At 35.7% G+C, this 12,053-nt stretch overlaps 2 protein-coding genes across 4 annotated transcripts; one reads left to right on the top strand and one right to left on the bottom strand.

Annotated features, from left to right (window-relative positions):
- The first annotated feature begins 990 nt into the window (after positions 1-990).
- LOC148927391 (uncharacterized) lies at positions 991-7,979 on the top strand. Its single transcript, XM_089056148.1, has 13 exons — positions 991-1,491; positions 2,376-2,449; positions 2,764-2,847; positions 2,988-3,068; positions 3,838-3,918; positions 4,707-4,799; positions 5,628-5,807; positions 5,896-5,963; positions 6,550-6,601; positions 7,219-7,272; positions 7,362-7,454; positions 7,531-7,597; positions 7,683-7,979. The coding sequence occupies exons 1-13, from the start codon at positions 1,350-1,352 to the stop codon at positions 7,772-7,774; spliced, it is 1,161 nt and encodes a 386-aa protein (XP_088912274.1). The 5' UTR covers positions 991-1,349; the 3' UTR covers positions 7,775-7,979.
- Positions 7,980-8,025: 46 nt separating this feature from the next.
- Positions 8,026-11,531, bottom strand: LOC148927390 (uncharacterized). 3 transcript variants are annotated; one of them, XM_089056147.1, is made up of 7 exons: positions 11,070-11,531; positions 10,791-10,795; positions 10,317-10,373; positions 9,858-9,982; positions 9,269-9,583; positions 8,996-9,165; positions 8,026-8,607 (listed from the first exon to the last, which is right to left on the bottom strand). In XM_089056147.1, exons 1-7 carry the CDS (start codon positions 11,350-11,352, stop codon positions 8,216-8,218), a joined length of 1,347 nt encoding a protein of 448 aa, XP_088912273.1. In that variant the 5' UTR covers positions 11,353-11,531; the 3' UTR covers positions 8,026-8,215. The 3 variants fall into 3 exon arrangements, with proteins under 3 accessions (XP_088912273.1, XP_088912271.1, XP_088912272.1); XM_089056145.1 differs by lacking the exons at positions 10,317-10,373; positions 10,791-10,795 and having other exon boundaries at positions 11,074-11,531; XM_089056146.1 differs by lacking the exons at positions 10,317-10,373; positions 10,791-10,795 and having other exon boundaries at positions 9,269-9,580; positions 11,074-11,531.
- Positions 11,532-12,053: the final 522 nt, after the last annotated feature.

Raw genomic sequence — 12,053 nt, 5'->3', positions numbered from 1 at the left:
CCGGCGGTGGTGGCGCTGGAGTGAGGAAGGAGAACTTTTTTTTTTTTTTTTTAAATTAGGGTTAGGGTAAATGAAGTGGAAGAAGGGTGAGTGATTGGAATGGGAATAATAAACACACTCAACATCCAAATCATCATCCATGTCAGCATAAATGCCAACATCATCACACTCCTTAGTCGGAATACTCGACTCGGGAAATCGTGCCATAAGAGTAAAGTTCATAATTTTTTATGCAACATTTAAAGTTCATAGGAAAAATCAAACTTTTGTGAAAGTTTATGATTTTAGAGGAAATTTACCCTATAAAGTACATGAGACGTGCATAATACTGTGGTCATATATTAATGAATTTTGTATAAATTTTTTACTTTTTAGGAACCATAACATATAATTAATGCATACTTTAATTCAAATTTGAAAAGTAATATAGAGTCAATTCAATTTAAAAAAAATCTGAAAATAAGGCTGAAGACCAGGGGCGGAGCTAGAAATTTGTAGGAAAGAAGACAAATATACATATGAAGGAATTTTAAAATTTTGAGGAGGAACATTTAGTAGAATATTAAAAGATATTAAAAATTAACATAGGTATATAAATACATGGGATTGAAAACATGAGGTGGGGCAATTGCCCCTCACTAATTACATGTAAATTTGCCCCTGCTGTAGACTAACCAATTTTTTTTAAAACTTATTCACTAACTATATTTATTATTTTAATATATAATTAATATATTAAATTATTATTAGTATAACTTTTTTTATATACAATTTGGTTTTTTATAATTAGTCTTCAACTTCAACCCACTTTCCATAATATTATCAAATCAAATTGTGATAGTTAATGATGGGTTGAGGGAGCAAATAGTTATAAATTCTTTTTACTAATTAATGGAGTAGTAAAAGATAGGAGTAAAATAAAAGGACAAAATCCTATGACGAGGCGCGGACGTTTGACGAACGTAGGGATGGATCAAAACCCCCTTAATTGTTGACAATCATACATTCCCGCAAAATAATCGCAGAGCGTTGAATCCCAATAGGTGAAGAAAATCTGAAGAAAAATTGACCCAAATTCAAACTTGTATAAATAGAAATTGCAGCAGGATCACACGCAATTCGAATCCTTGCTGAGATCTTCTTTTTTTTTTGTGAGAAAAAAGGAAGGGTTGATTAATCTCCTTAGTCAAACCCTCCTTTTTTTTTCTCCGTTGCCGGCCGCCGACCAATCTCTCCCTCGTTCGGCTCCGGCACCACAAATCAAGAACTAGAAAAAGATTAGATCTTTTGGTCTGTCGAATTTATCGTTGATTTATTACAGAAATTCCTGCTTCCTTTGTAATTTTATCATGGATAAAATGTTCAATAAGTTGAGGAATTTGGATGCATACCCCAAGGTCAATGAGGATTTCTACAGCCGTTCGCTATCTGGAGGTGTTATCACCCTCGTCTCCTCTTTCTTCATTGGTTTGCTCGTCATCTCGGAATTCAGTATGTATTCTTCAACTTCACTGATTGTTTAATATGAAGCCTATGTTTTGATCTGGGCAGGGTTATATAAATTGTGGAAGAGAGGACCTTGTTGTTAGTACTTGAACAGATTTTAGTAGAGGAGGATTGTGTGGCTTGATCTAGTTAACTTATGTTTGGTTTCCCTTTTGTCTGCCTTTCTTCTCTTTGGAGATTGTAGCTTATCATATTGTTGTGTTTTACTTTCTGTATATGAAGATGGTAAACTTTCTGAGGTTAGGTTCTTACTTTGATGGAATTTTCATGAGTGATCTATCATGTCAAGGAGGTTCTTTGTGAAGTTTTTCCTGCTGACCTGCTAGTAACCTGTCGGCTATCCTAGGAAAATCTGAATTGGAACCAAGTTTGGCTTGAACATTTTGTGTTTGAGATAGTTCTTGATTAGTAGGATGGCAGAAGTCTGAACTCTGTGTTTGCTGCTGAAGCTACTGCTCATAATGAGAAATGTAAAAAATAGCGCTAGTACAATGGTAACTGTTAAGAAGGAGAAAGAAGGTATATGCGGATGGAATTTCTCTGTGCTTTTCACATCCAGTTTGTGCAAAATCTGAATCTGAGAGTGGAAATCTTAAATTTGATTTTGGTGAAGCAATAACCCATTGTGGACTGTTCTAAGCTGTTATTTTATTTTTTTCTAGTGGATTAATATTAGTGATCCACTAAAACTTGGTATTGCATCAATTCAGATCATTAAAACGATGAAGATGTTCTATGAAAATGCCATACATTTGTGATCAAGAAAACATAGCATATTTTCATTGATTACAATAGACCTGCTCTCTTTGAATTTACATGTTTCTTTCTACCTAAATAGGATATCATATTAATTGCCTTTCAACTGGCAGGTTTATACCTCCACACAGTTACAGATACACAGCTTGTGGTTGACACAACTAGGGGAGGAAAATTGCGCATCAATGTAAGATGATTGTCTTCTTTCAAGTATCTATGGAGATCGCATTTTCCATGGCATATTGATACTCAATATCTCATATTAGGTTGACAATCTTGTCGCCTAATCTTCATCAATGAATCTTATCAAACTTAATAGACTGCTGATTTCCTAATTTACCTAATTGATAAGCCTTAAAAGATGCTCATGATGATTTGTGTTCTTTTACTGTACTGAGGGGAAGCTTGAATACCTGCTAGGAAGAATTTTTAAGGCCTTCATGTTTTAATGAGTCGTGAGACTTACTATCCTCACATCTTAAATTGTTAATCTGATTGCAGTTTGATGTAACATTTCCAAACGTTCAATGCACGTTGCTGAGTCTTGATGCCATGGATATCAGTGGGGAGCAACATCTAGACATTGTATGTGATGCATTTGGTCTATCTGTCTTCAATTTTTTAAAAAAGCCTCACTTTCGAGCTTGTAGAAAAGGCTATTATTAGCCTTTTTTATCCTCTGTATGTTTAGATTATTTATGTAGCGTGCTGCAATAAATTTGTAGAGACATGACATTATGAAAAAGAGAATTGATTCCCATGGCAATGTGATAGAAGTGAGACAAGATGGAATTGGTGCACCCAAGGTACATAATTTTTTTTATGCCCTTGCTTATGAGTTATTGTGGCATTAACTTGTCTTTTGGATTGTTATTGATTGTCCTCCGCCATGTGTTTGTCAGGACCTGCATTTCAGTATTTAATTCTGTTTATGTATGGTATGGGTTCTGAATTATGAAATTAGTAATTGATTTGATGCCAACATGGAGTTAAATAAATTTTTCTGAGCTTCTTTGTGTTAAATGAAAATTGTTAAGCTTAATTTCTTCTTTATTTCTGCAAGACTGTCTTGTTGGGTACCTTCCTCACAAAAGACCTGTGATGTAATCGTGCCACAGCTTAGAGAGTTCATGGAGCACATAATATGTGCCTTGCAGCTTGCTTTATAATGCAATTGCGTTTACTGTCAATACTTCCATTAAGTTGGCGAATAAGATACTATAAAAAGAGAGAAAAACACCAGAGAACCTTAGAGTACACAAGCTGGATCCAAAGGAAAATGCACCTGGTCGGCAAAAAGGAAAATGCACCTTAGAGTACAAAAGCTGGATCCAAAGGAAAATGAACCTGTCTAGCAGGATTTGGAATTTTGCTTTCTTTGGTGTTAGTTGATATGATACTAATTTATGAGCTTAGTTATTTTCCATCGGGCTGGTTTTTTTTTTTAATCTTATAAAATTAGTATTCTCAAGGCTGTCTTTATCCCCCACTCTCACAAACACACACATACACACACACTCATGTTCTTTTCATTGTATTTTTCTCTAATCCCTTGTTGTGTGTTGGCCAATTCAGATTGAGAAGCCTTTGCAGAAAGATGGTAGCAGACTTGAGCACAACGAGGCATACTGTGGTTCATGTTTTGGTGCAGAAACGGTATTTCTATCTTTCATGTGTTGTTTTCCATTGTTTAAGTCTCTTTTTAACTCAGATAGAGGCAGTTAATTGGATATCTATATGTTGTTTAAAAATTTGACCTGCTCTAGCTAAGATAGTGCACCACCCACCACTGCTTGAGCATAGATTATCCATGTATGGTTGGATTATTATCCTTCTTATCAACGCTATTGTTATCTTTAACTGATAAATAGCATGACTATAGGAGAGTGTTTGGAAAAAAAATTCACACTGAGGAAATTTTAAATAATTTCTCTTCTCTTAGACAAATGACCAGCATAGTTTCACTTTTGGTTTCTTATAATATTACTGACAATGTTATGGTACATATAGACTGTGGAGATGGAAACTAATCTGTACATGCAAACTTGGGTTATGAACTTACATAGTATGATAGCATTTCTTTTATCTTAGGTATATGTATCCTAATCTTAGGTTGATTCGTTTCTTCATAAATCAGAGTCTTTTGGAATTCGTTTCTGTGAAATATAATGATGTGTGTTCCCTATCTTCGCATGCTGATCCAATCACATCATACTTCTGCACATTGATTTATATTTATAGTTGGTTGCCGTTGGCAGTTCTTTTATCTTAGGTATATGTATCCTAATCTTAGGTTGATTCGTTTCTTTATAAATTGGAGTCTTTTGGAATTCGTTTCTGTGAAATATAATGCTGTGTGATTCCTATTTTCGCATGCTGATCCAATCACATCATACTTCTGCACATTGATTTATAGTTGGTTGCCGTTTGTAATTCTCTTGCAGTCTGATGATCACTGCTGCAATTCTTGTGAAGAGGTTCGTGAAGCATATCGTAAGAAAGGCTGGGGGATGACAGATCCTGATTTGATTGATCAGGTTTGATTGATTCATGATCTCACTTATGGAGTTTTCTCTGTAAATTTGTAATGTTGTGCAGTGTCTGGCCCCAATTTTGTTTTCAGATAAAATGTGAAATCTGCTGCTGTCACAACAGTTTCTTGTTTTGCAAATGAAACTGTTAATTTCTTACTGGTAGATCTGTATGACCAGATAATCTGGGGATACACTCATGGGAATTTTCAATAATTATGCCTTAAATCTCCAGTCTGAAAACTTACTTTTCTGCATTTTGGCATCCTTTTGCAATCAGAGATAGTAGACTTTACTTGAGTTGATTCTGACAATAAAAAAGTGCTATTTTTGTTAATACTTACCATACTATTCAAGAATCTTTTGGTTTTCAAAGATACTGCTATCCAGACAAATAGACAATACAGCCGACAGAATTCGTTACTGTCACAGTTTCTCAAAGCAAACACATTTCATGTTCACAGTAGTTAAGAGAAGCTGTTTTGCACCTTTGTACAACCCTGATTAAGTTTTGTATTTGCATTTCAATGTCATACGTAATTTAAGTGCTTTAAAATCGAAAGGGTATAAACCTAGTCCTATTATGAGTAGTAGGAGTAGGTTTGATAACATTAACTGTGGCGTAACAAGCATTATTTTAAAATTATTCACTGGGTTTATTAAAAGTTAGTTGATCAAAATGGCTGGAAACCATGGTTGTGGAAATGTTGATGTTAATATCTGAAAAATTTCTGACCATCTTGAAAACTAAAAGCATAGATGTTTAACGTGACCTCCAACTAGTTACACTTGCTGCGAATAATTGTCTTCTCTGATGTGGTCGATGGTGTATAGTGCAAACGAGAAGGTTTTGTTCAGAAAGTGAAAGATGAAGAGGGTGAGGGATGTAATATACATGGATCTCTGGAGGTTAACAAAGTAGCTGGGAATTTTCATTTTGCTACCGGGAAAAGCTTTCATCATTCAAGTATGAATCTGCTCGATTTGATAGCTTTACAGACAGAGAGTTATAATGTAAGAATTTGTTGTATTTCCCAGTATCTTTCTGAATCTGAATTGTTAACACTGGTTACTCTAATGCTCTTTTTGACATGTGATGCAGATAAGTCACAAAATTAACAAGTTAGCTTTTGGGGATGCTATTCCTGGAATTGTAAACCCACTTGATGGGTAAGCTTTTCAAACTTTTATCGACATGCTCAAACTATCACAGATATAGTAAGCAATTGAAGGATGGATTCATGAGGGATGATTCTATAACAAGGCTTAAAGTTTCATTCAAAAGTGATTCTGACTTTTCAACTTGAACCTGTTATAGTGCCTCATCATTTTATTGGTGTTTGTGCTTCCCTACTCATTCGGGTCTCGCTCCTGTCAAATTTCTTTAAGTGCTCATAAAAGAACTACTCCCTCCGTCCCAACTAAGTTGAGGCATTTCTTTTGGGCACGGAGATTATATGTTAAATGAGTTGAATGAAGATAAAATAAAATAGGAGAAAGAAAAAAGTAGGAGAGTTAATAAAATAAAAGTGATTAGATGTTTTGTTTCTTGTCAATAAAAGAAATGACTCAACTTAGCTGGCACATCCCAGAAAAGGAATACGACTCAACATAGTTGGGACGGAGGGAGTACTTTGTATACATCCCTTACTGAATACAATAATCTAACAAAGAGAAACAGGAGAAGCTTGTAATCAAGGCGTTCTTTCTTTTTTATAATCTTGTGTAATTAACAAACATTTCTATTGATACGCAGGGTGCAATGGGAGCAAACATCATCAAATGGTGTGTATCAGTATTTTATTAAGGTCAGTGTTCTCAAGCTAATGTTTCATCCCCCTTGGTATTCCCTTTCTAGTTCATAAGCTCCTGAATATTTGACTATTTCTTGCATTTTTATGTACAAATATACATATAACTTCAATGATGATTTAACAATTCTGAGTATCTTCTATTCTTCCTAGATATCTTTGTACTGAATCCCTTGAACAAACTATCCCATACCATTGACGATATGCTGGTTTTGTTTTAATCATTACATATGGTAGTATTTAATTCAACTAAGTTGACAGAAGTATTTGGAGACTGCCTACGGAAATTGGTTCATTTCAGAACTCTTCTTAAAGTTAGAACATCGAACAATATCAGTTTGCGGAAGTACATTAATATCGGCCGGCATCACAAAACATATCAGTTCTTCACTCAATATTAGTTTGTTGATTCATGAATTTTAGTTCCTGACTATCACCATGTTTTGTGATGCCAACCGATATTTCTGTATCAGCAAACTGATATGGTTCTGCCTTGCAGTGTTTTGTTCATTAGTACATCCTGTTGTATTCCCTCGGTCTTTCTCGCCCCCCCACCCTTCCCACTGGGTGATCTGAGATTCATTTTCCTTAAGATTCTCAATTCACTTTTGCAGGTGGTTCCGACCATATACACCAACATCAGAGGGCACACAATCCAGTCAAATCAGGTACTTAAAAGTCATTCAATACATATAATCTCATTTAATCGCTGTCCTGACTTTTTCCGTATTATGACATAATACCACGATATATACAGTTCTCAGTTACCGAACACTACAAGAATTCCGATATGGACCACTACAGATCCCCCCCTGGAGTTTTCTTCTTTTACGACCTTTCTCCTATCAAGGTTGGTTTAGATTCAAATAGATAGACATCCAAGCTAAAACTTATGTACAAACTATTGAATGTGTTTGTATGTACAGGTTACTTATACTGAGGAGCATGAGGCCTTCCTCCACTTCTTGACACAGATCTGTGCCATAATAGGAGGTAACTTGGCCTCTTTCCCTCAGTATCCTTCCATCTAAATAAACCACATCCTTATCTTTGCTTAAACTCCCTCCTTATCTTTCAGGTGTATTCACAGTAGCCGGGATAGTTGATTCGTTTGTTTATCATGGGAAGAAGGCACTAAAGAAGAAAGTCGAACTAGGAAAACTCAGATGATGTCTTGTGATTTATCATGAAATGAAGAAAGGGCAGCGAAGTGCTTGACATGACTACTCTTATTTCACTCATAACCATCAAAAGTGTTGATCAATTCTGTCTTCGAATTCGTGCTCATTTCTCGACAGTTTTGCCTTGTTTTTGTAGTAATTGATTTTGTATACTTTTGTTATTTTCAGAATATAGAGAGCTCAGCTTTTTTTCACTTGCAAATTCTGGGTTTGAGTTTATGGGATTTAACTGGCAACAAATTAAAAAATAATAATGAGAAACTCTATAAGTTTTGAAGCATTCTAATACTTACAACAGAAACTTGACATGAAATTATGAATACAATACAAAGAAAGTATGCCTGTTTTCTAGAAATTCTCCCCAACTCACCTCAAACTGTATGGATTAGGCTCTTGTATGTGAGCAAACAAAATTGAAGAAAAATGCAGTTCAGCATCTACATGTTTCAGCATGGGCATCCAACTCTAACTTGGTGGCCTCAAACTCGGAATTCTCTCGTTCTTCTTTGGACAGCCATGACGCCAAGCACTGGTTAATCAAGTCGCTTGCACTTCCCAAACTCAAACTTGTCTTGGAAGTTTCCATTCTTCCGAATTTGACGATACCTTGCAAATTTGAGTCGGAAGGATCTTTTATGTAGTTCTCAAGTATTTCTCGAATGGCGTTACACCAGATTGGTCGAGCGACCTTAAGGAATTCTTGTACAGCAAACATAGGAACACTTGTACTTCCCACATCTGACTCCTGATGGCCCCCCCTCCCATGATAATCTGATCCTCCGAGCTTCAACAAATCGTGTGTATCTGCTAGATCACTATATTCTGCATACAACCAAACCAAAATTATGTACTAGAAAGTACGTACAATTTGCGTGTCTAGTACAATAGAAACAATATGAAGGCCTTAATTTTTCTCAATTTCATATCAGACAAAAGTCCAAAATTAATTTTCTACATTTGCACTAAAAAACTTTTTAGTCCCATTCATTAAATTTGTTAACATTGGACCAAAACATATAGTTTGGGACCAAAAGCTAACAAACTTAATGTATAGGACCAAATGCAGGGGACCAATTTTAGATAATAAGTAGCAATATATAGACTAATTAAAATCTGTAAGTCTCAACTTCAATCATTTACTTGGTGTGACATTAGGCATCATCTAAAACAGTTTCAGTCAGAATTAGCAGAAGAAAAGAAATTTATCTACCTGACAGCTTTCCATCGCTTCTATAAACCTCTATGCCGTGTAAGCCAGCATCCTTAAGTCTCCTGACTATAGCAGAAGGGTTTTTCAGAGCCCATGGGTGTGCCAATACTGCAACACCCCCGGTTTCATGTATAAAACGCACTGCATCCTCTGCAATGGGCTCACTTCCGCTGAGACATACATACAATACCAAGACAATTAGTAATTAAAATTGTTGATGAAACATCGGTTACCATTCAAAAAGCATACACGACAATACAAAACAAATATTACGTTGAGTAAGCAGGTCCGTCATCATGAAGATAACTGGTAAATGCCTGTTTCAGATTTTCTACGTGTCCCGCTTCAAGCATAGCACGGGCAATATGAAGCCTTCCAGGTGCAACGCCTTTTCCTGCTATATTTGTCACGGTTTCCCACCTTATTGGCATCTTGAGTTTGTTCAGCTTTGAAATAATGTTCTTTGCACGGAGGAATCGGCCATCACGAATATCCCCTAAAAACTTCTCCAGTGCTGCAGAATTTGTAGGACCACAGCTACTGTAATAAGCAAGGATGTGAACCGATTCTTGCACTCCTGAATCCCTTCTGTGAGCAATTCCACAGACATCGATAAGATAATCATGGATAAAGCAACTAGCAATAAAACACTGTAAACTTAATTTTATTTTTTTTAGATGCAAAACTTATTTAAATGTCCATAATATGCAATGATAAATATGGCAAGTGCACAAGAAAAACATAAAGCAGAAGCAAAGGGACGAGTAAACTAAATAAAGTACAAGATGATGATAAGTGTGAGAATTAGAATCACTTTTGTTTTTTCGAGCAGAGCACAGAACCCAAATTAAGAATAAACAACCTTGAATAGAAAATTGTACTGATTTCAACACCAGGAATAATTTTGATGCCAAGTCTGTGAGCTGCTTCCATGGCTTCGGGGATGCCAGACATTGTGTCATGGTCTGTCAAAGCCAACACTTTCACCTGTTCCACGCCTTTTAAACATTCAGTCACTTTCAACTTTATTCCAAATGAATCATTCATAAGAAATGCTTTTAAGTAGTAACATTATCATGATCCTATTGTAAGACTCAAAAGGAAGAGGCCAATACATACATAACATTCTAAGTCACTACAAGAGATTTCATAAACCATTTGGTGAAAACACACATCAGGCTACACTAATCAGTCAAAATGATAGAGTTTTCTGTATCCACAAAAACGTGAAAGCGAGTCTTTCTATATTCTCCTTCATATTTCAGTCACTGCTTTATAAAAGGTGTGGGATGATAAAAAACAAGCTCAAAACAAGACAAACCAGATGAATTTCAGTCCATGGAATTTCGGTGTTGTGACTCTCTTTTAAGCACAAAAGCTAGCACATAGAGGCATCGATTCCAAATTAGCCAACTAATAACTGTAGTTACTGTACACATCAGTGTTTATTAGATGGAACATAAAGCTCCAAGGGCATGGATTTAGTACGGAAAAAAAGCTTCTTCAAGAAACTTAGGCACAAGGTAATCTAATACTATGTGTCAATGAAGTGTGTACATTTTCAAGGTCAGTTTGCATCTCCACCTAAATCCTACTCCATATACTAAATCCTAACCTGGAGCAGTAAATGATCTAAAAGTGGTAATCGAAAGCAGACAAATTCCTTTTCTAGTTCTAAAAATTAAATCCCGTACATCCACACTGTTCCTCCACTTAAAACCATCTTCTGCAAACATTGAAAATGCTTCCTGATTTTGTTCTTCTCATGTTGACAGTTTATGAAATCACGTGCTACACATGCTGAAAAGTAAACACTTCAACTGAGCTTGAAGAAGGTCATTGCTCCTTTCTCTGCATCACCATCCTTGAAGATTCAACCACAGTTTTACTCAAAGGGGTAAGAATTTCAATACCTATCTCAGACACTAGTTATCCTATACAAATTCATTTCACTGAAAACTCAAATCCAAAAAGGTAACATGTCAACAAATCTTCAGCCTCTCAAACCAACCATCAATTCCTTGTATGCAACATTCATTTAAAAAAAACAACAGAGATATAGGGAGAGATGAGCCCACCCCTCTGTGATGAGCTCTCTCGACAAGCTTTGTAGGGGACAAGAATCCATCGCTGCATGTTGTATGACAGTGAAATTCAAAGACAAGCTTCTCCTTGGGCTGGTAGCATTGCACCCCAAAATCATCATCAACAACACAAGTATCCGTTGAATTTCCACAACTATTCGACTGCTCCAAGAAAACCCATTCCCTCACAGCGTTGTATGCCACTCTCTGCTCAACTTCCATGTTCCTCTTCGCCCCGCCTCTCTTCTTTTTCTTCTTCTCTTTATCGCCCATCACTTCCCTGGTTTCTTAAATTATTTTAGTTCAAAATGTACTCCATACTAATTCGAGTGATTGAATTGAGTTGAGCGGCCATTCATCATCACCGCGTAGAAACCTTTGACCATTTCTCTCGGAGACGATTTGCGGAGATCTTCTGTTAAGCTGCACACACGCCCTATAAATTGTGTGGGGTGTACCAATTGCTAGACTTCAATTGCAATTCATGTGGAATGTAATTTATACCCTCAATTAATCATTAAGATTTAATTTACTTTTTTTATAAAATTGTGTAAACATTTGCTTCCTCCTTTCCATATTAATAGAAACGTTTCTTTTTGGCATGAATTTTAAAAATAATGTGTTAAATGGATGATGAATAAAGTAAGAGGATGAAGAGAAAAATAAAGTAAAATAGAAAGTTACTCTTTGCCAAAAATAGAAATAACTCAATTACCCTGGAACTTTCCGAAATAGAAAAATGACTCTATTAACATGGAACGAAGGGAGTATAAATTAAAAACCTTAAATGTGTTAAATGTGAAAACAAATACACATAATCGATTGAATAAATCTTACTCTCTTTATCAGTGATTAAGAGTCTCAGTTTGTTATAATGTTTTGACCACAATTAAGAGTCCGGTTCACTTCTAGTAATTAGTAAGAATGTGTCAGATTCCATTAATTCATTCCACTCACATTTTATTACCAAATAA

Source organism: Salvia hispanica, chromosome 4 (assembly GCF_029641045.1).
Source record: "Salvia hispanica isolate PSC_SH4W2 chromosome 4, Shi_PSC_v1, whole genome shotgun sequence".
NCBI classification, from domain to species: domain Eukaryota; kingdom Viridiplantae; phylum Streptophyta; class Magnoliopsida; order Lamiales; family Lamiaceae; genus Salvia; species Salvia hispanica.
Note: the sequence above shows the minus strand (reverse complement) of the source record. Positions and strands in the feature narration are given on the sequence as shown.